Source organism: Anabrus simplex, chromosome 1 (genome assembly GCF_040414725.1).
Source record: "Anabrus simplex isolate iqAnaSimp1 chromosome 1, ASM4041472v1, whole genome shotgun sequence".
In the NCBI taxonomy this organism is placed as follows: Eukaryota; Metazoa; Arthropoda; class Insecta; order Orthoptera; family Tettigoniidae; genus Anabrus; species Anabrus simplex.
The window spans coordinates 845,266,254-845,290,532 of record NC_090265.1 but is presented as its reverse complement, the minus strand read 5'-3'; the positions used below and the strand labels follow the sequence as shown (position 1 = coordinate 845,290,532).

Below are 24,279 nucleotides of genomic sequence, written 5' to 3'. Positions count from 1 at the left end.
TTAACACTTCAGAAATTACAGTTACTTGCAATCTTGAGCTCAGCTGGAAAGTGCATTCACTGTACAAATCAGTACGAGTTCGAAATGATACAGAGTTTTTAAATGTAACGTGTGCAAATAAAACAAACTGCGTTTTTTTGTAACATTTTAACACAAAAACGTGAAATTCCCAGCCTTATATTAGGACCAAAACAGCAATAGGCAATCCCAAAACCTCTCATGGCTTTATGTAAGTAAGGTTCAACATCTGTTCTGGTCTCTGGTCTCGATAACATAATCATATACAATAATATTAAAACACTAAATTTGTGATACTTAAGAAGGAGCTGTTTTGGTTCCTGCCTGAAAGCCCAGTGACTATACAGTTTGGTGATACACTCGAAAAAAGAAAAAAGAAATAAATATCTATCCTGGACATAATGTAGACATTTTGCAAGTACGAACATTTGAAGAAACTAGTTCCATCCTCAAGTAGAGCTGTCGAAATGTGCTCTGTCTCCCTGCAATTGTTGTGGACACTCTCTGCTTTATGATTTCCGAGGATTCTCTAAACAATACCATCCGAATGCGATGCTAAGATGGTCCCTTATGCAAGTTCACTGCCGATCGCTTTCCCAGTAGTTTACAGTACTTTCTCAAATAACCGCAATGACGGGACGTTAACACAATGATCCATAAATATGCTGTAGCCGTCCTTTCGTGAGACACAATTTCTTGAAAAATGCATGCTCGAAGATTTAGCGATGATGGGTCAAATTTCTGGACGGTTGATCCGAAAAATCGTTTCTTCGAGGAACGGATAATGCGGGATTTTTACAACATGATTTAATTTGGATGCTTGCTGGACGATGTAATTTGAACAAATAATACGGAAAAACGTAGTTTCCGGGAACGCATAATCGAGGTCCTACTGTACAGGTACTTTTCTTCCTTCTCAATCCTTCCAATCCTCTTCCTTCCAGGTCCTGCTTTACTTGACTGATCCACCGTATCCTTGGTCTGCCTGTAGGTCTTTTGCCTTCCAGTTCCTTTTCTAGCCATTTTCTTGCTGCTCTCATTTGATCCATCCTTTTTACATGGCCATACCATTTGAGTCTTGATATTCTTACATTTCTGCTTAGCGACTGCTTTACATGTGTATTATAATGGATCTCTTTATTCCAGATCTTATCTCCTCTTCTTTTCTGTAGCATTGACCTCAGGAATTTCATTTCTGCAGCTTGAAGTCTGCTACTATCTCTACTGTTGATCGTACAGGTTTCATGGGTGTATATAGTTATTGGCACAAAATATACCTCATAAAGGGTTCTCTTTGTACTTGAAGGTATTTGGTTATCCCGTAGAAGAGACCTAACTTGGTGATAAAATTGAGCTCCTTTTTTTGGACTCTGTTAGCGATTTCAGCACCGGGCCATGCAGGTAGCAGCTGTGAGCTTGCATCTGGGAGATAGCGGGTTTGAGCGCCATTGCCAGCAGCCCTGAGGATGGTTTTCCGTGGTTTCAGATTTTCACACCACGCAAATGCTGAAGCTGTACCTTAATTAAAGCCACGGTTGCTTCCTTCCCAATCCTAGCCCTTTCCTATCCCATCATCGCCAAAAAACCTGTCTGTGTCGGTGCGACGTAAAGCTGATTGTAAAAAAAAAAATCTGATTTCAGCAGAGGACTTTACGTCACTAGTTACAGTACTACTAAGATATTGAAAACGGTTAATGTTTTCTAGTTTCTCACCATCCAGTTGGATATTAACCTGTAGGGCTTGCCTGCTGACTGGCATCACTACTGTTTTTGTGTGGCCAAACTGCTTAAACTGATGGTTCTAAGTATTTAATTTCTGTTTAACTACTACTCCTGTTCCTTCCCAAATCACCACATCATCTGAGACAATTAATACATTGAAGTCCTCATTAGATTCATTCCTCACATTCATCCATCACCATAATGAACAGGAGAGGTGACAAAGTGCTGTCCTGTTGCACTCCTTTATTTGTAGTCAACCAGTCACAATAAAATAACAACCAAAATTAACAAGCAAAAAAAGGACTGGATACAAGCTTATGTTTCTCACGTCTGAAATCAGGAAGAGGAATCAGAGGATTTCCTGTAGGATGTTGATCAATCTATCATAGGACAAGGCGTGTCAGTGACAGGGGACCTGAATATGCAAGTCGGGGCAAACATCTAGTAGGTCCATTTCGTTAAGGTAAAAGAAATTCTGAAAGTGAAGAATCTTTGCAATTTTGTGAGAGGTGATCTTATAATTGGGAACACATTGTTCAGGAAGAACACTTCCAAAAGATAACTACATATGGTTGAGGAGTACACAGAACAAAGACCCTGATTGACTACTACTTGACTAACAAGAGGAACTAGAAAGAATTGACATATGTAACAGTGTTTCTAGACGAAACATTTGATGAGGGATCATAGATAAGCTGATGCCAAATTCAGGGTAGGAAAAACACTAAGAAGTAATGAAAGAAAGGAAAAGAAACTTAAACTATGGAATATGAAATAGAAACAGATGAGGGAGAAATTTCAAGAGGAAGGCAAAAGACTATACTCCGCACGGCTTTACTTCTAAATTGACGTTTTGGCAGATTTTGACTCTGTCTGGTGGTTATGCGATGAAACACAGACATCCAACCAATCCCAAACTGCCATTCATACTGTACCATTTCGTTGCCCTGACTACTTAAAACAGAATGTTAAAGTTGTCATTTGCCGTGAATAACACTAAAATTTTCATATATCAAACGGCAGAAAATACGAGTTAAAAGATACGGACAAATGGAATCAAAGTGGCCTTGACCGAGATGAATGTGTTAATTTCAAATTGTTAAAATCAACAGAGAGAACAATTGAACACTGAATTGAATTAAGCCATGGTGAAGTATGCGAGACGAATTTCATGAAGAAAAGAACAAATTTCAAGGGAAAATTTCCAAAATTTATCAATAAAACCTAACATATTACAGAATCCTAATGCTGTGCATGTTAAATATACGAGATTTCAAGTGAAATATCAGAAGGAGATAAGATACAGCTGAGTGTGTACTAAGATTGCACTGAAGAAATACGAACGTTTCTTTAGGAAACACTTTAAGAAAACGCTAAGATTTAAAGTGTTATTACGATAAATAAGATGATTTTCAGCTACCATTAATATTATAGAAACTTTTGTAGCAGATCTTTTGATGTCATATTATACCTTTCAAAATGTAGTAACAGTACAAGGCGGCTTTGTAACTAAAAAGAAGATATTAACAATGTCTTTGGAAGTATTTTTCATGCACAAAATTAAAAACAGGTAAAGTAAAAACATGATAAGGGCAATACCTTGGAAAAGCCACCTTGTTTCACAAGAAAATATTACAATTTCTGTCCTAAAAACAAATTTATTAAATGTAAAATTAAATTTTGTCAACCTGTCCACCGTGCATTTTCCACGCTCCGAGGAATAATTTGGTTAGTAGAATGCAACACTAAGAAACACGTGAGCACTCACATCGCCAAGTGAGAATTTGATATTATTATTATTATTATTATTATTGTACTTGACCTGGTTGAAGGACTTTTGGCACACACACATCACACCTTTTTCTTCACTTTATATTGGAATAGTATTCCATAGGTACATACCTTTTCCAGACTCAAAAGTTTTCTAATGTCCAAACCTGCCATTTTTGTTGTTGTTACCACGAGGCAACTCAGCTTACTGTCCACACAAAGAAATGCAGAAGAAGCAATTTAAAAGACTAATGGTAGTTGAAACATAATAGTAGCAGAGGCCAACCACAAAATGGGTAATGATACCCGTGGAAGGTGAAATTCACCCAGGATCCACCATCAGGACCCACGCCATCGCATAGAAAACTTTTACATGTCAACTCTTCATGGCTTCTCAGCTGCAACTAAAACGTCAGCACACTAGGCAGAGTAGCTTCGCCAGGGAGCTCGTGGCGTGTGCGCAGATGCAGTTGCGGTACACACAAGGCGACAGCAAATGCCACTTTACGTGAATTTATTAGAGTTCTTTGCCCAAAAGGTGGTTGATATGAACTTTGATGGTAGTCATATCAGTCCAAAAAGGTTGCTGGGGAGTTTCTATACACTTAATACTGTTACAACGCAGTACACACAGATTAATACGCGAGGCTTGGTAAAATTAAGATGTAGTGGAGAACTCTGTCGAAAGTTTCATACCATCTTTGGGAGCTGGTGATAGTGACTGATTCATTGTTGGAGGGTTCCAGTGACTCTTGAGATCAGTGGAGTGTTCCCTTTGTAGGCCATAACCTCATTCCTGTGCCAGCCATTAGCAGTGAAGGATGTGTTATTCTTAATAATACATTCTCTCATTAGTGTCAGATATTGTTAGTAAGTGTAGTTTTTGTGAATCTGTTTCAATCCATATTCACTAGTTTTTCTGAGCACGGTATTAGATTTTACAAGGGCTGTTTACCGCGTTCGTATTGCATCAGCTGTTCTCACGGGAGTAGCGCGCTGGCAACAGAGAAAAGGCGATGCTCGTTTATTTTGTGAAACTTCAATTTAGAAGTACGGCCGTGCGGAGTATAGTTCCAAAAACTGTGAAGTTAGGAGGTATGGAAGAAGAAAGCACTGAATTTAGGAAGGTATTTGCAGACAGTGCCAGGAAAGTTATGAATGGACGAGTATGAAAAGAAAGGAAAGAGCAAAACATTCGTAGAATGAAGAAGCTAAAGAAGCATTGAAGCCAAAGAAGACAACATGGAATGCATGAATAAAGAAGATGAAATGAGGGGGAAATATATGGAAGCAAAGAAGATAATCAGCTGGGAAAGAAAACATGAGAGAACTAGAAGATGATGTAAAAGGGAAATACGAAAATCCATGGATTAATGAAAAATCGGTGGTCTGATCGGGAGGATGCTCTGACTGTCAAAAATGTGGCAGGTGAATTGTTGACAGATGGAGAGGGCATGGAGAAGAGATAAGGACTAAGTTTAAAACATAGTCACCAGATACAGTAGAAAGATCCAGAATGAAGTGAATTGGTCGTGTGAAAAGGATGGAAGCAACAAGAACACTAAAGGCAATGTCAGAATTGAAGGTGAAGAGTAGAAGACCTAGAGGTAGTCCACAGAAGAGGTGGATACAGAAAGTGGAGCAAGCGGTGAAGCGTAGAGTCACAGCTGGGTCCAAATTGTTCAGGGAAGAGTGGTGAAAAAACAGAACAGAAATGGAGGTTGTTGATTTATTTACCCTTGATGGAAAAAGGAAAGAAGAGGATTGAATTGGTTGGGCAGTAATTCTTTGCTGGCAAATTGGTGTAGTGCCTACCATGTGTTCTCCCTTTATGTGTCAAAATTAAAATTCATCATACAGAGATAATATATATACACCAGCTGGACTGATTTCTAAAATTATTTAATGCAAATATGAGAGCAAGTAAGTTGAGCTTACTAAATTTGCTCTCTCAAAGTATACTTACAGTCGCATAAGAGCCATGTCACTCTGTTGGGAACCCTTCTCATCTTCCAGAAGAATAGGGCCTGCAAAGTCTACAATGCGGCTTGGACTTCGAAGTAACTAAAACAACAGAGATAGGAAAAATAAATAAAATATAATGTTAATTCAAAAACAGGCTTTAGGATTTTACATACATAAAAAACAATTGAAAGACAGATTAGTTTAAAATACAGAATATATTTTGTCATAGGCTGTTGCTTGTTTCCAACTTTACCTATTTCCTATCAATCTTTTCCACATACAGAAGTTTATGTACATATTTCCAGTGAATAAACAGGCCAATCACTGCATTAAACAATCAGCCACACAGATTGCATTTAATGGGAGGTGTTCGGAGAGGTTTCATTTACTGAAGGCTTCCATGTCTGTAGCTTGATCTCTTCATGCCTGCAGTACCCTTGTTCAAACTGAGTGACAACTGTTGAGCTGGACTGGCACTAAGAGAGATTTTGCGCAAGTGCCTCCTAACTTTAGGGCCTATATTTGCCACCATCATGATACAAATTGGTCTTTTTAGCACCTTAAAAAAGCTTACCAACTGTGCTACAGTTCAACTGAGCGCTGGGTTTACAGAGAAGCTGAGGAAGGGGAGAGAAAAGGGTGCCACTTCAGTGCTTATTTCCACAGTACCGCTAACTAAAGAGAGCGAAACAAATGGGAAAAAGTAATAAATCAAATTTAGTCTGAAAATATTTGCTTCTTTCGTACATACATCTATATATATAAAATAACATGTCCTGAATGACTGACTCATCACCGCTGAGCCAAAATAACTGGATATGAAGAAATGAAATTTTGGGGATACATTTATATTAGAGTAGGTGCTCGCTAAGGAAGGATTTTTGGATATTCCATTGCTAAGGGAGTGAAAGGGGTGCAAACTGTTTAAATGACTATATCTATATCTCAAAACCTTAAAAGTTTAAAAATAAAGAAATGCATATTTTTTTTTGTTTTCGGAAAATCCCATTAAGGGGGGTGAAGAAAGGTAAGTGGTTGAATACCTTTTATGAAAATAATGAAGATGTTACAGACATGAAAATTTATATTTGGAATATCCTTTAAAAATAAACACATTTTTTGTTTTTGGAAAATCCAATTAATGGAGACTGAATAGGAGTGATAAAGGGGGTGAATTTTTAGGAAGACTATCTACAATACTCTATATCTCAGAAACGTAATGTACAGACGTAAAAATTGGTATTTGAAATTTCCTGTAAAAGTAAAGAAACATAGATAATTTATTTCTGGAATATCCACTTAAGGGGAACTAAAAAGGGGATGAATTTTTAACATGAGCATATCTACAGTATATCTCAAAAACTTAATATGTTACAGAAGTGAAAATTGGTATTTTGAATTTTTTTTTTTTTTTTTTTTAGAAACCACTTGGGGGGGCAGGGGGGGGGGGGGTGAACAGAGCTGAAGAGAGGGTCGACTTCTTTCTATTAAGCTACTGATATCTCAAAAACTAAAGACGTTACTGTTGTATACAAGGCACAACATAAACGTTTATTGCTTCAACACATTTATACAATATGTACATGAAATAGAACGAAACTTTTCTTGAAGCTTGTGGAGTTGCACACATTTAATGTTAATATAAGGTAGTAGGCTGAGGGCCTGAATAATATTTACATACGTAAGAATTGAGATCCCTATATACATTCAATCTTGTCTTGATGAGACAGTCTGTTCAAATGAGAGAATGTTCTTGATAGTCGAAAACTATCGGTCATGTATGATAAGTGGAACTTGTAGAGAGAGTTCGTACTAGCAGAATGCTAACATGAGGCATATAACTTGCAAGGAACTTGCATCTAATGTTCATATATAGCAGAATGCTATGATTGGAGTTGGAGAACTGTAGAGGACTTGAGTGAGTAGCAGAATGCTTGGATGGAAGCTCGATGTGGCTACGGAATGCAGGATGAATGAGGCAATGTCCAGAGGTGAAACCTCACGGCCAGGAATCAGTCCACCTATTCAGAACACATTTTTAAGAGGGTACCCCCGAGTCTGACTTGCGGTGTAGTCTGGTCGTTGGACACTGTAGGAGTCCTGGAGAGGCGAGAAACGTTGCTCCTTATATAGCGCTGGCTGACGTCACCGACGATCACGTCAGCGCACTGCAGTCTGCCTCGTGGTCTCTGGAAACATCCATGTGTCGGGCGAGCTGCGGAGATTGCAGGCACGGAGGACACACACAACCGTTACAGATGTGAAAATTAGTATTTGGAATCTCCTTTAAAATTAAAGAAATACATTTTGGCGGAGGGGGGGGAATCCACTTAAGTGGGAGCAGGAGATGAAAGAATTAAAAAATTAGTTGAATTATTTGTATGAGGATACTTATATCTAACAAAATCTACAGTTGTTACAGATGTAAAAATTGGTATTTGGAACCTCCTTTAAAAATAAACACGTGTTTTTTTTTTGGGGGGGGGGGGAGGAAATCAACTTGGTAGGGAGAGGGGTTAAAAGAGTTTAATTCTTTTTATGAGGGCACCCATCTCTCAAAAACTGAAGATGTTACATTTGTGATAATTGGTATTTGGAAGCTGCTTCTTCTTCTTCTTCTTCTTCTTCTTCTTCTTCTTCTTCTTCTCCTCCTCCTCCTCCTTCTTCTCCTCCTCCTCCTCCTTCTTCTTCTTCTTCTTCTTCTTCTTCTTCTTCTTCTTCTTCTTCTTCTTCTTCTTCTTCACTTCGAATCACCCATCTTTGGGTTATGTCAGATCAATCACTTCTTAGATGCTTGTGCTCTTTTCTTCTCACAATAGTTCTTCATTCTAACTGATCTCCTCCTCCTCCTCGTCCTCCTCCTCCTTTCCTCCTCTGATATCTGAATTGGTTTTCTGGTTTTGATCTTAAATTGAAACCTCTTAGTTTTGTCTTTGGTCACAGTCTTGGCTGTACAATTCTTTAACATGAGTTCGGCAATCTTAAGATCTCTCAGATCCTTTTCCACTTCCTTGAACCAATTTGGTTTAGCCTTCTTTTTGTAAAAGAAGTCAAAGATCTGTTTAGTTAATCTGTCAGGATTCATTCGGAATATGTGTCCATAGAAATCAATCTTTTTCCTCATGGTATCCGAGAATCTCACCAACTTTACATAGAGGGCTTTGTTTCTATGAACAAACTTGTTTGTTATTTTGGAATTTGGGATCCATTATCTTCCACAAAATTTTCCTCTCCTTCATTTCCAATTTCCCCAATTGCCCTTTCCTCCCCATGACTAGTGTCTTTGCTGCATAGAATGCTTCCGGCTTAATTACTGTGTTAAAATGCCATATTTCGGTGTTCCAAGAGAGGGCTTTCTTATTGTATTTGTTTTAGGTTTTCCAGAAAGCTAGTTCCATTTTGGTCCTCCTCAATTCCATTGCTTTCCCTTCAAGGTTGTTCCATTCAATCCATTCCCTTAGGTATTTGAAACTCTTCACTACATCTACTTTTTTAGCTCCTAATTTAATTCTCTTAGGAGTGTGAAGTAGCGTATTTACACGAATAATCCCCGCATATTGTTTTAAAAAAATGAGGCATGAAATTGGAGTGCGGGTTTTATTTGCGTCAAGGTTGGCAAGTTTTCGATGTTGGATGTACAGTTACGCTTTGTGTAGTCGCAGATGGAAGAAAACTGCCCCCATATGTCATATTTAAATGGAAAACAATTCAGACTTTTAATTTGAAACTGCATTTACATTTTTTAAATAGTATTTTATAGAGTAATTTAAATTCAAAACTTCTCCGTGCCACGATAAAATGAGTCTTCCGGAAAGTGCAGGGGTGGCTTTCCACACTTTCTATCACTTCGGTGTGTCAACGGTGTGTTTCATAGTTGCTAAGTTCGAGTGAAATCATAATTCTTTTGTATTCGGCGTTTTAAGGAGCGCTACAATATCACGTAACAAGCAGTGTGCGGAGAAGCAGAATCCACGAACACTGGCAATGCCGACAGCTGGCGAAAAAGCGTGGCTCATAATTATTATCAATTCGTACACACCGAACAATACTGTCATTGCCAAGGAAACGCATTCTTTATGTCTAGCCAAAACGGACGTTTTTAAGGACTCCCCTCGTCATAGGAAAGTTTGATAAGCCACGATGTTTTAAGGACGTCGGGTACTTTCCGTGCAAGTACAAGGCATCTAAAAAAGCCAACAGTGCAGCAATCCAAAACACAAAGCACTTGCACACTTGAGCCAGCATAATTTGTCCTCGTCATTGAATCGTGTTTCTTTTTTTCTTTCATTGCGTGAGTTTTTGTTTGCCACGGAGTTATCCAAGTGCATTATTTGAATACTGTAAATGCACCTTGTTGGATATATTTTGGAATTATTTTTCGATGGAATTTGAAAGGTTTAAACTCTGAATAAATGTGAGTTCCATGCAGTAACAGGTCTTGAATATTTTGTGACGCGGCAAGGGTTGGCATTTCTGAAGCAAGAGTTGGCAGTTACTTCGAAATCACGTAATTTGAAGTCAGATATTTCAGTCCCGAACGGTTCAAATTAACAAGGTTTGACTGTATCGCAAAACAAACACCAGTGTTTGCCACTGTGTCTGTTTCAAGTGTTTACATTTCACGAAAAGGATTATCCACCACCGGTCGTGTTAATATCCGAGTAACAAGAGACCGCGTGTGAGAAGTGTTTTAGACATGGAGTGTGACGAATTTGTAAGTAATTTAGGAGAGGATTCTAGTGATGCAAGAGACAACGGATCTTCCGATCTACAGGGAATCAATCCTATTGAAAGTTCAGATTAATTAAATACCTAGGCCTACTTGCTAATTTACATGGCAAATATATTTTATAGCAGTGATAATGTATTTTTATTATCTCAAATATGTCCAGGCAAAGCTGCTATATCCGTAAATTTACATGTTCATATTTGCGTAAAGACCACGTGGACCTCACGGAGTGATATGAAACGTTTGTTTATGCCTACATTACTCCTTCAATGGGAGGAATTTTAGTTCATTTCCTTTTTTTTTTCATAATGACCCTTCCTAAAATTAGGGTGCGGGGATTATTCGGCGGCAGGGAATATTTGCGTAAATACGGTATATTCATCATGATCTTCATTTTTCGAAAGAAAACTTAAGTCCTATCTTACCCGCCTGCTCTTGTAATTCGGCGATTTGTTCTTTTGCTTCCTCCTACATTTCTGCAAGCAGCGCCAAGTCGTCAGCAAATGCCAAACAATTGTGGTTCCTTTGTTTTTTGTTCCAAGTCTTATTCCCCCTCTCGTTCTTGCATCCCATTCCCTCACAACTTTTTCAAGTGCACAGTTGAACAACAGGGGAGGGGGAGACTATCCCATTGCCGGACCCCTGTTTTGACCTCAAAAGATTCTGATAGTTTGCCCATGAATCTGACTTTAGACGACGTATTCATGAGCGTCTCCTTGATGATGTTTAAAGTTTTCCCGTCCAAGCCAAACTCCTCCAAAATATTGAACGACGACTCTCTGTCTATGGAATCATAAGCATTTTGGAAGTCTAGAAAAGTCACTATATACGGTTTCACCCTCTGCTTCTGGTAGGCTACACTAAGATGTTTCTGACATTTAAGATCTGTTCAGGGCAAGATTTTCCTTTCCTAAACCCTGCTTGATACTCTCCAAGTTGGCGATCCAACTGAGGTTCAGCTCTTTGCAGTAATGCTCTGGACAATATCTTTTATGTCACATCCACCAGTGAAATCCCTCTGTAGTTGTTGGGATCCGTTTTCAAACCTTTTTTGTGAACAGGGTGTATCAGGACCATTTTCCATTCATCTGGAATAACCTCATTCTTCCATCTCTCTTCAAAAAGCTTTTGGAGTGAGACAATTGCATTTTTCCATGCATACTTCCATAACTCAGCTGTTATCTGATTTTCTCCAGATGCCTTGAAATTTTCCATATGAGTTAGTATTGCCTGGATCTCGCTTATAGATGGGGTTTAGAGTCAGGATTAGGGGGGTTACTTTGGTCCACCATCATCGAACCTTTATAAATAAATAAACGCGTACTTTTTTGTTTTCGGAAAATTCACTTGAGGGGGGACAGGGCTGAATGAATTGAAAAATGAGTTGAATTAGTTGAATGAGGATACTTATACCTCAAAAACTGAAGAAGTTACAGACATGAAAATTGGTATTTGGAATCTCCTTTAAAGATAACGAAATACATCATCTTTTGTTTTCGAAAATTCCACTAAGGGGATGAAAGAATTGAAAAATTAGTTGAATTATTTGTATGAGGATATTTATATCTATAAAAAAACCCTTTAAAAATAAACACGTATTATTTTGTTTTCAGAAAATCGACATGGGGGAGGGTGAAAACAAGTAAAGGAGTTGAATTCTGTTTACTGTAAGAGGATACTATACCTCAAATCTCCTTTAAAAATAAAGAAACATGTATTTCTTGTTTTCAGAAAATCCACTTAGGTGGGGGTGGGGGTGGGAAAGGACTGAAAAGGGTTGAATTCTTTTTATGGGGATACTTATATCTCAAAAACTGAAGATGTTACAGATGTGGAAACAGGTATTTGGAATCTCCTTTAAAAATAAAGATTTTTTTTTTTTTCAACTTGAGCGAAGACTGTTTCTCTCATGTACTGTACAGTTCTACGTCGCATGATCATCTTAGCCCCAAAAGGCAATAGCATAAACATGATTTACAAAGAGTTTCTGGGGTAAATGAAACTCAATTTTCTGGTAGGTTTTTATACTTGAGGGATTTGCAGATAATGTCTTAGTATAGTACTGAGGAACGATATCTTTTATCAAATTACGAAATCCACACGAGAAAAGCCACGGGTAACTGCTAGTACATACATATTTACTTCATACAGTACATATAATGTAGAGGAAGAGAAATAGAGGCAAATTCAAAGAATGTGGTCCTGTAGACATTTGTAGCTTGTCTTGCCTGCGCTTTGTGGTCCTGAAATTCATTTGCAGTAATATCACAAAAATGTACACAAGATATTTTACTTCTCATGTTAAATATGAACTCATAAAATACCGACAGACACATAGAAGGTGAATTAATTACAAGGAAATTTCTGCTACATGATGCCAAATCTTGTTCCAATGTTTACAAATATGAAAAGTTTGTTCCAAACTGACAATCTTATAATTCACTCTACTATAAACCTATCTGAATTCAACAAATATGCTGCTTGAATCTCTCACTGAATGTCCAACATGTTGAAAAAACTGTCATTAATTAGGAAAAATAAGTTTATTAACACACAAAAGCTTTGCTCAGTCATCATCATAATACTTTCTGTGATTTGGAGATTCTTTGGTATGAGATGCAGAAAATGATCTGATTCTCCTGAGGGTGCTAATATATTTTCCCACATAAGCAGCAGCTTTTTCTATAGACCTGCTGAATCGAAGCATAAAATGGTAGTTCTCCTTTTCAAAGTCACAGTATTCTGCACCTTGGCTCTTATTTTTCTACCTTCGCAGTGCACAGTTGTCCAAGTAACTTTCCAAGGAGGAATTTGTGATGCGGTTAGTGCTGTAGCAGCCATAATGATTATCCAGTTAATCACTTCAAATGAATTATCGAAAAGCTATATTAACACCACACAATAACATGGAAAGCATGAAAAGACTGAAAGCTTTGCAATAAAACTACGAGATGTAGGGGTGATCAAAGCGCACTTCATGTTTCAATGTTGCTAGCTTCACATGCGATGTTGACTGAATATTACTGAGTGAGGGCTGGGTAGCCGAACGCTTGAGAATAACTGCGCAGATAGTGGAGCTTTTTGAGTGCAGCGATATAGATCACATTTGATATTTATACAGTACATATCGAGGAATTACACTGTTGTCACAAGTAGCCAAAATATTGGAGAGAATAATAGAAAGGAGGATGAGAGGAAGTGTAAAAGAAATTCAGAAGAAGAGCAGTATGGATTTTGACAGGACAAGTCAATGGTAGACCCTATATTTACCATGAGATTTCTGATGGAAAAACAGTGAGAACATAGAAAAGATCTGGTGATGCCATTCCTTGATCTAGAGAGGGCATACAATAGTGTTAATAGAGAAAAGGTGTGGGAAACCCTGAAAGAATAGGATGTGGAAGGCAATCAGGGGAACTAGTGAAAGAAATGTATAAGAATTGTTTCAGTTGTGCCCAGACTCTTGTGGGAAGAACAGATTGGTTTAGAAACCAAACTGGACTAAGAAAGGGAAGTGTGCTTGCATCCGGGAGATAGTAGGTTCGAGCCCCACTATCGGCAGCCCTGAAAATGGTTTTCCGTGGTTTCCCATTTTCACACCAGGCAAATGCTGGGGCTGTACCTTAATTAAGGCCACGGCCGCTTCCTTCCAACTCCTAGGCCTTTCCTATCCCATCGTCGCCATAAGACCTGTCTGTGTCGGTGCGACGTCAAGCCCCTAGCAAAAAAAAAAAAAAGGGAAATGTATTGTCTCCACTTATGTTTATAATGGTCATGGATGAAACTTTGAAGAAACAAAGATATGGAGGGGATATGACAATACAGTGGAACATCGATTCTCAGTTTTTGGAAGAACCATGAAGAAAATGTACAACAGGGGAAAACGGAAATTCCGGGAATGAACGAAAACCATCAACAATCTGGCTAAACATTACAAAAATGAAATATGTATAAATACAATCTCACAAACATTCCCAAACCAAACTAAACCAAACCAAACTACAGCTACAATCGGCCTTTGCCTGCCAAACGACCGCTGCTCAGCCCGAAGGCCTGCAGATAACCAGATGACTCATGGTTAGCGTGATGAATCTTCTCGGCCATTATTCCTGGCTCTCTAGACCGGGGTTGCCATCTCACCACTAAATACCTGCACAATTAAAAATAATCACATAGGCTGAGTGGAATTGGAACCAGCCCTAATATCCAGGTAAAAATGCCTGACCTGGCTCGGAATCGTGCCCGGGCCCTCTGGGTGAGAGGCAGGCAAATTAGACTACAGGACAGGCTTCAAACACTAATTACCGGTAGGCGAGTTAAAAATCTCTATACTTTATATTCAGTTTTATGGGTGAAACTTCATCAGATAACCACAAAAACTTCTTTCAGTTCAGCATCTTTGATCATCCAAAACCCTTTGAAAAATCTAATACAGAGGAACCTCGATTATCCGTTCCCGGAAACTACGTTTTCCCGGATTATGCATTCAAATTATGCGGTCCCGCGAGCATCGCAATTAAATTACGTTGTAAAAATCCTGCATCATCCGTTCCTCGAAGAAACGATTTCCCGGATCAACCGTCTAGATTTTTCAGTCCCAACAACGCTAAATCCTCGATCAAGTGTTTTTCAATAAACGCTATCTCACGAAAGAATGGCTAAGGCATACTTATGGATCTTGGCATTAACACCCCGTCATTGCAATAATTAGAGTAAGTAGGTACTGTATCGGAAAAGCGATCACGGTGAACTTGCATAGGTGAAATCATAAAGCAAAGAGTAGCTACAACAACTGTAAGGTAACACAGCGCATTTCGACAGCTCTACTCGAAGACGGAACGAGTTTCGTCAAATGTTCACACTTATAAAGCGTCCACATTATGTCCAGGCTGAGATGTTTATATTTTACTTTTTCGATTGTATAGCCGAACAGGTTTTAGCACTTTCCTCAGGGCACTGCTTTCAGGCATGAATTAAAACTGTTCCTTCTTAACACAAATCTAGTATTTTAATATTATCGTAAACCGATACGATTATGTTATTGAAACCAGAATAGATGTTGAACCCTACAAACAAAAAGCCATGGGAGGTCTTGGGATTGCCTATTACTGTTTCGGTCCTAATATAAGACTGGGAATTTTAAGTTTTCGTGCAAAAATGTAAAAAAAAATAGTCGTTATATATGCGCACGTTACATTTAAATGGTTTGTATCGTTTACAACTCGTAGTGACATGAGCAACGAGCGCGCTTTCCAGCTGAGCTCAAGGTCACGAATAACCATAATTACTGAAGATTTGGTACATTTTTTTTTCTCTTTCCAATTTGATTGGATTAGTGACAGACAGAATTGAATATAATTCATTCGAGAACTTTCGAAAACCGATACTAATATTTGAAACCATGTTCGCGAGTTCAACTTAAACTTTTAAAGTAGATGTAGGCCTAATTTACGCGGTAAGGGCAAGATTTCCAGAAAATGACTACAAACAGTATACCGTAAATTATATTACAATGGAAGATTAAGAAAAGAAGGGATTTTGCCATCATGTTGAGCAGTTTTGTATCTAAAGTGCTTTATTTTATTAGATGAGAGAATTAAAAACTACTTGTGGTCGAATGTTGTTTGGCTTGGCGTTACTATATTTTTCGAAGAGTTTGGCTAATCAAAGTTGCTGAACTGAAAGACGTTTTCATGGGAAGATGACGAAGTTTCCCCTGTAAAATTGAACATAAAATAAAGTATCGAGATTTTGAACTCGCGTACCGGTAATTAATGTTTGATGCCGCTTTCGCAGTCTAACTAGCCTGCCTCTCATCCAGAGAGCCCGGTTCAATACCTGGCCAGGTCAGGCAATTTTACCTGGATATAAGGGCTTGTTTCAGGTCCTCTCAGCCTACGTGATTACCTTTAACTGAGGAGCTATATAATGGTGAGATGGCAACCCCAGTCTAGAGAGCCAAGAATAACAGCCAAGAGGATTTGTTACACTGACCATGCGTCATCTCGTAATCTGCAGGCCTTTGGGCTGAGCAGCGGTCGCTTGGCAGGGAAAGGCCCATTGGGGCTGTAGTTTGGTTTGGGAGTGTTTGTAGGATTAGAATTATACATATTTCATTTTTGTGATGTTTAACCAAATTGTTGACGATTTTCATTCATTCCCGGATTTTCAGCTTTCCCGTGTTGTACGTTTTATTTTCGTGGTTCCCCAAAAACGGAGAATCGAGGTTCCACTGTAACGCCAAGCCAAACAACAATTGACCACAAGTAGTTTTTAATTCTCTAATCTAATAAAATAAAGCACATTAGATACAAAAGCGCCCAACATGATGGCGAAAACCCTTCTTTTCTTAATCTTCCATTGTAATTTGGTCACCAGTGTACTGTTCGTAGTCAGTTTCTGGAAATCTTGTACTGCATAAATTAGGCCTACAATGACTTTTACAGGATACGTTGAACTCGAGAATATGGTTTCAAATGTAAGTATCGATTCTCAAAAGTTCGCGAATGCATTACATTCAATTCTACCCATCACTAATCCAATCAAATTGGAAAGAGAAAAAAATATCCCCACAACTTCAGAAATTAAGGTTATTCGTGACCTTGAGCTCAGCAGGAAATGGCATTCGCTGCACAAGTCAGTACAAGTGGGAAATGATACAAAATTTTTAAATGAAACGTGTGCAAATAAAACAACTGCAGTTTTCATGATATTTTAACACTAAAGGGAATTCTCAGTCTTATATTAGGACCAAAACAGTAATAGGCAATCCCAAAACCTTGCATGGCATTCCATACGTAACGTGCAACATCTGTTCTGGTCTCGATGACATAATCGTACACGATAATATTAAAATACTAGATTTGTGTTACAAAGGAGCAGTATCGATTCCTGCCTGAAAGTTCACTGACTATACAGTGTCCTGAGGGAAGTGCCAAAAACCTGTTTGGTGATACAATCGAGAAAGGTAAAAATATAAACATCTAACCCTGGACATATTGTGGACGAAACTTGTTCCATCTTCAAGTAGAGCTGTCGAAATGCACTCTCTCCTTCCAGTTGGCTGCTTTATGATTTCCGTGGATTCCCGACATAATACCACCCGAATGCGACGCTAAGATGGTCCCTTATGCAAGTTCACTGCCGATCATTTTTCCATTATAGTACTTGCTCTAATTATCGCAATGGCGTTAATGCCAAGATCTACAAGTATGCCATAGAAGTCCTTTCGTGAGTAACAGTTTCTTGAAAAATGCTTGATGGAGGACTGTATTGATGGGACTGAAATTTCTAGACGGTTGATGCGGGAAATTGTTTTTTCGAGGAACGGATAATGCAGGATTTTTACAACGATTTAATTATGCTCCTCGCAGGACCATGTAACTTGGACTAATAATCTTGGAAAACGTAGTTTACGGGAAAGGATAATCGAGGTTCCACTGTACTGTTGTTTTCAGATGATATAGTGATCTGGGAAGTCAGGAATACAGAAGTGCAAATGCAATTAGGGGCATTAAAGGACAATATTGAGAAATATGGTATGAAAATCAGTGTGGAAAAGAGCAAAACAGTGTTATGACAAGAGGAGAAAGAAAAGGAAAAGGAATCGTTAATATCAGGGTACAATACCTTGAAGTTGTTGAATACTTCAAATATTTGGGAAGTGAAATAATGCAAGATGCAAGGTTGGATAAGGAGATCAGCAGAAGGGTACAAGTGGGAAATACGTCCAGTCAGTTGATTTCCACTCAATGGTCTGGCTAGCATTAATTCAATCTGATCTACATTTGTGAATTCATAACTTTTTAGAAGTGGCACAACAATTTTTACTGAATCAACTCCTTTATTTTTTCATGAAACAAATTTTAAGGGCAGAAGAAATTTAATTACATCATTGTCATTTATTACTTAGAACTGTTCAGACTTCATTTCACATTACATCTAGCAACTTCTTCATCTGATGATGATTTTAATTTATAAGTACTGTATATCATATGAGTGTGAAGTTTATTAATGTTTTGTAACTTTCAGTATATCAATTTTTAGTAAATTCTAGACAGCTGAAGATGGCTGTACTGTGTAGAGATGAGAAGAATGCAAGAATGAGGAAAGTGGCCTGCAAGCACGAACTTCCTGTTCTGCCCAGACAGATCGGCTCTTATCTGCTCTATCTGCTACACGAAAACATTGACTCACACTTTGCAGTTAGCTGGATTACAACCGACAAGAACGAAGAGCTGTCAGTAGAAGATAATATAAAGCAGCCTGGGTAGTAGCAGAGTTGCTATGACAACCATTGCGTCACTGGCCCTGCTGGTGAAAACCCCTTCGCCCCGTACCTCACCGGGCATGTGCATTCTTCTGATCTCCCAACAATAACATGTCCTGTCATTTAGTATGATGATTTTACAACTTTGAATTGTAAATAAACTTAGTAATGACTAGGTGGAACCCATATACTAGTTTTCAACTTATACGGACTAAGATGTACGAATGCTACTTGAATTTGGTTACTTCCATTACGCAAAGCTGTTATCAGACAACTGATATAGGAGTGTTATCTCTGAAAGAATTTTTCGTCCATACCCCATCTGCCGGCAACATTACGAAGTTCATGCAACGTGCAGTGGAAGTCCGCTATAGCGAGTACAGCATATAACGAGAACCCTGTTGCAACGACAAGTTTTGTCTGTCCCTTCAAAAGTCCTATGTTAAACTGAGTATTTTCCTTCGATTACAGCGAGAGCCCTATCATTGACGCATCTGTTATTATGAGCGATTAAGCACAAGTTTTTTCGTTACCGATATTTATTCACCCCTGCAATTATGTTGCGTACGATCGATCACTTTTGGTATCATTTCCTCGCTATGTCCACTAGAGAGCTCTCTCGTTGACATTCGAAGGCGGCGTTGGAGTCTATTAGTAAAACCCGTCAACTGCTGTTCCGTAAAGAAAGTTTGCAATGAAAGAGAACATGTTTACGTAATAAGTGCGTATATAACGTGTCCAATAACAGTTTTTCACTCATTAAAAATAAAGGCTGAATAAACGACCTATTTTTAATGCTAAATACTGTAATTAGGTAAGAATGGGATATACCTCAAGATATGGCAGAGTGCATAATTGATTTCAGAGGTTAGTTTATGTTTTCTCACATCTGGTTAAATTACTGAAAGGCTACTATCATTTAAATTTATAGCGAGGAGGTTGTCATTTCCCTATATGCGTTTGAAATGTTTTCATGATACATATACTGTTAGGTTAGCTGGCGCCGTTTGAAGAAGAAAACTGAAATGTTTGCCACAGAAGCCTCTGGAGTGACAGCGTATTTCTCCGAATCCAAGATGACGTTTATTTCTCAGAATCTCATGTGAAAAATTAAGAGTCGTCTTACATTCGCGGCCTAACAGTAACGAACACCACTGGCAACTACTGCGGTAAACACGCTGCTTCCTTTCATCCCCCCCCCACGCGCACACACAAGACTCGCTGACAATAAACGATCACCTCTTTATCATAGGGTACATCGCTACCCGCGGCAACCGTGCCTCTGTAACGTCACTGGATCTCGGGAAATAGTGAAAAGAGAATGATGTTAACGAATATTGCCGGCAAATTTTCAACGGGTTCTCGTCAATATTATGATGCCAATTTTCAGTTAATGTTTATTAAATACTCGGAAATGTAGAATAATTGTGCAGCCGCAAGAAAATACGGCATAGGCCTAACTAAAGCCAATATTCAGCGTTAGCGTGAAAACAAAGATAGCTAAAAAATGCGTATTAAACAAAAAATGCATTCAGTGGCCTGCAACAAGGACGCTTTAAAGAAGTAGAAGATGAAATTGTGAGGTGTATGCTCGAAAAATGCAAGGGCAGAATGACCATACCACAGCGCAGTAAACTCGTTTGTTGACCTTCAATGCCTGCGATTAGGCCTATACATCGCTAGCCGGCAAACTTGGCCAAACCCGGCAAGTGAGACGTGCATGTAGCGGCTGGTTGTAGCTGACGCTGAGTAAAAGTAACAGTTTTATAGACAGCAAGATTATTTTCCTGGTGGATCATCGTATTGTAGAGACGCGGGGAATAGATATTGCCGGCAAATTTTCAATGGGTTCTCATCGATAATACAATGCCAGTTTTAAGTTAATGGTTATTACACCCACGGAAATAAAGAATAATTATGCAGCCGTAAATAAACACGGCATAACTAAAGCCAGTGCTCGGCGTTGGCGTGAAGACAAAGATAGTCTAAAAATGCATACTGTACAAGAAAGGCATTCATATGATTTTATAAAGTACTTTTTAAGCTCGATTTAAATTTTTTGAAGGATAAAGTGGGGTGTCGTATTGCATTCAGGGTCGTCTTGGATGAAATTAAACATACACTTTCATATAGTATCGGATTTTGAAAAGTAACAAACAAGTAAGACATAGTGTGGGTATCATCCATGGAAACGCAAGTTTGGAACAAACTGATTGCCGTTTCATACCAATTTTAATGTGAATAGGGGTTTTCTCGACTTTTACAAAAAATAGGATATAACAACAGTCCACTATAGCGAGTAAAATTTTTGCTGTTATGAATTCTCGCTATAGCAGACTTCTACTGTACTTCGAAATGTATATAATACATGTTTGCCATTGGCAGAATTTCATGAAATAAAAAATTGTTGCCATGACTTCTGAATCAAGTCTCGCAGTTTCCTTGAATCTGAATATTAAGTAATCATCCCTCGTATTTATTTGTTCTCTGTTCACTGATTCAATACTTAAACTAAAATTTTATGGTATTCAAGGGGAGGGAATTTTAGGACAACAGCCTTTTATGAACCAAAGCCTATTAACCAAGTGCTGGGTATGCATTGGCAAACTAAGTGTCAAGTTTTTGGACAAGAGAATAGGAGGAAAAAAAAAAAAGAGAGAGACCAGTTAATTTCAGACAGAGTTATGAATTCAGCTTCTGATAAAATAAAAAAATAAAAATTGTACCACAGCAAATAAATTTAGAAAATCTCTTGACAGCTCTGTACACAAAAGAGAGAAGTCCTGTTAAAATTCCTTGAGAAGATCGATATCCATCCTAACATACAACTCAGCACCACTTCTGTGTTAAAAACTTACCTCTCTTAGAGCCTTCAAGGCTTCCAGTCTATGTTGTGGTGGAGGGTACAGCAACATTCTGTGAAAAACAGACTCCAGCACAGGCCTCAGAGAACCAACACAGCCCACTAACCGCACAAGCTGAGTACCAATACTGAAAACATTACAGAAGTTATACCTATAATATACTAATCAAGACATTTGAAGGAAAAGATATAAAATAAAAGAACAATAATAATAGAACTGAGTCAAGAATGGCAAAATAATTAATTAGACCTCACACACCATAAAAGTATTAGCAATCACCATCAGGTAGTATGCATTTCTTTAATATTTAGACCTTGTCAGATAAAAGGTACACATCATAGAACATCATAGAACAGCAACAACAAGCTTTTATTCCTGAACTAGTGTCCGACTCAAGCTCAGATTTAGGGGTCGAGTCAGACACACACATAGGTGTGAAATTATAACAATCATTTTTTCTATTTACAGCATAAATGATATTCAAAATAGCATTTTATAGTAATAATCATATGAAAAAATAGGACTTATAGATAACATAAATATTTTAAAAAGCCTATTTGAGATGGGTAAATGATGATGATACACTATCTGATCAAAAGTATCCGGACACCTGGCTGAACATGACGTACAAGTTCGTGGCGTCCTCCAGCGGTAATGGTGGAATTCAATATGCTGTTGGCCCACCCTTAGCTTTGATGACAGCTTCCACTCTCACAGGCATACATTCAATCAGGTGCTGGAAGTTTGCTTGGGGAATGTCAGCCTATTCTTCATGGAGTGCTGCACTGAGGAGAGGTAGCGATGTCGGTCGGTGAGGCCTGGCACGAAGTCGGCGTTCCAAAACATCACAAAGGTGTTCTATAGAATTCAGGTTGGGACTCTGTACAGGCCAGTCCATTACAGGGATGTTATTGTCGTGTAACCACTCCGCCACAGGCCGTGCATTATGAACAGGTGCTCGATCGTGTTGAAAGATGCAATCACCATCCCCGAAGTGCTCTTCAACAGCAGGAAGCAAGAAGGTGCTTAACCCATATGCACCCACCCGCCCTTTGCTCTGACATTGCTAGGAATCCGCCAACTTTTTAGTATGCAACCTGGGTGTTGCAAGCTTTCGGTTAAAACAGTATAGTGGGTGATCGACTGCACGTATTATCACGGGACCTGTTTTATATTATTGAGAAATTCCACACAACAACACAAGTTTTACATTTTGCTACAACCACCAAGCATCAGAAGGCGGCGTATTTTATTATTTATAACATAAACAACGAAACAACGAGTTTTATAGGCATAAGATTTTACCTGTGGAATGAACAATTTAATACCATAAATTTAAATTTCCATCTATATTGTTTAACTCTAATACTGTATTGTATTTGACCTTGGACTTCAACCCAACGAACTGTTATACAGAGCGTAAAAAGTATTAAGTATTACTAAATAATGGAGTCCAACTCACCATCCTGAGATGAGATTTTTAACCTATGTTTTTTAATGCTTTGAAACACAAGTTGTAACCTGGGATATTTTTTAACTTAACACAATTTAACAGAAGATATTAAGGAGTTATTTGTACGAAAATGTTGAATATTTTATGTGTATTGCCAAGTTTCTCTTTACTGTCACGCAGCTGATGATGGTGGCGTAATTAGTGCCGATGATGATGATGCTTGTAGTTTAAAGGGGCCTAACATCGAGGTCATCGGCCCCTAATGGTACAAAATGAAATGGCAGCAAAGAATTCAAAATCATCCACTGACCAAAATAAGAAAATGTGATGAAGAATGAATGGATGGACATGAACTCCCCCCCCCAAAAAAACCAAACAAACAAACAAAACAGTGGATCCGATGCAAAAAAATATCATAAATAATAGTATTACTGACCAAAGGACCACTTATAAAGCATAATCCTGAATCGAGGATGCTTGATGTCTAAAGTGTTCCAAAATCCATGTCTAAGGCCCCACAGAATGGTACAGGTCGAAAGTAAAGTAGAACCATGGTATTTGTCATGTTGGGGTACTAATCAAAAGTAGCAAAGACTCACGGTGTTCCACACAAGACGGTACTACTCACAAGTATTGTACTTCGTACAGGTAATGCAGACCTATGGCGTTTCTCACACAATGGCGCCACTCATAGCCAACGCAAACCGATGAGGTTCCTCACCTAGGTGTACTAGTCACGGGTGCCGGTATTCCCGTTGTGTTCCTCACATAGTGGGTATTAATCACAGGCAACGCAGACCCACAGTGTCGCTCATATAGTGGCACAACTCACAGGCAACGCCCAGACCTGCGGTGTTGCTCACATGGGTACGACGCACGGGTACTGGAAACCCACAGACCAGTCTCTTTGCTGCTACTAATCACAAACCTATTTCGTACCTAATATAGTGGTACTACTCGCAAGTACAGGCAACCCATGGTGTTCCCCACGTGATGGTACGAATCAAAAGTAGTTTCATGGTTCTAATTCAATCATCCCTTGGTCGCCCCTGTTAGTCGCCTCTCACGACAGGCAGGGGATACCGCGGGTGCATTCTACATGTGCGTCCCCCACCTGCTGGGGGTTGTGTGTTTGGTCCGCGAGAGGTATTTTATTTCCCTGAAGTCCGCCGACAAGCCGGTTAGAACCCCCCTATCCGCCACCTGGGATGCGCCACGTGGGAGTAACACCTCTCCCCCTGCTATGCCAGCGTAGTAGGTTCGTGGAATTAGTGCCGAAACTAGTACTGCAATCAAAGATACGTTGTAAAACATCTGACAACATTGTTTTTGCATTGAAAAAGGTGGAACCTGTAAGATTTTATAATTAATTGTAGGCATCAATTCAATGAGATGGTGGAGGTGTGTGTATGGTGTAGCATGGACCCGCTTCTGCAGTTTCCTACTGGAATAGAGGGAATACAGTTGACATGAATGAATGGACTTGGTT

At 38.8% G+C, this 24,279-nt stretch overlaps 1 protein-coding gene across 1 annotated transcript in view; it reads right to left on the bottom strand.

Moving 5' to 3' along the window:
- LOC136874117 (brefeldin A-inhibited guanine nucleotide-exchange protein 3) overlaps positions 1 to 24,279 on the bottom strand; it is a 428,916-nt gene that overhangs the window by 318,907 nt on the left and 85,730 nt on the right. The window contains exons 8-9 of the mRNA XM_067147676.2: positions 21,332 to 21,464; positions 5,477 to 5,574 (exon numbers count right to left, since the gene is read on the bottom strand). Coding sequence (XP_067003777.2) covers positions 5,477 to 5,574; positions 21,332 to 21,464 — 231 coding nt within the window. The remainder of the gene's footprint in view (positions 1 to 5,476; positions 5,575 to 21,331; positions 21,465 to 24,279) is intronic.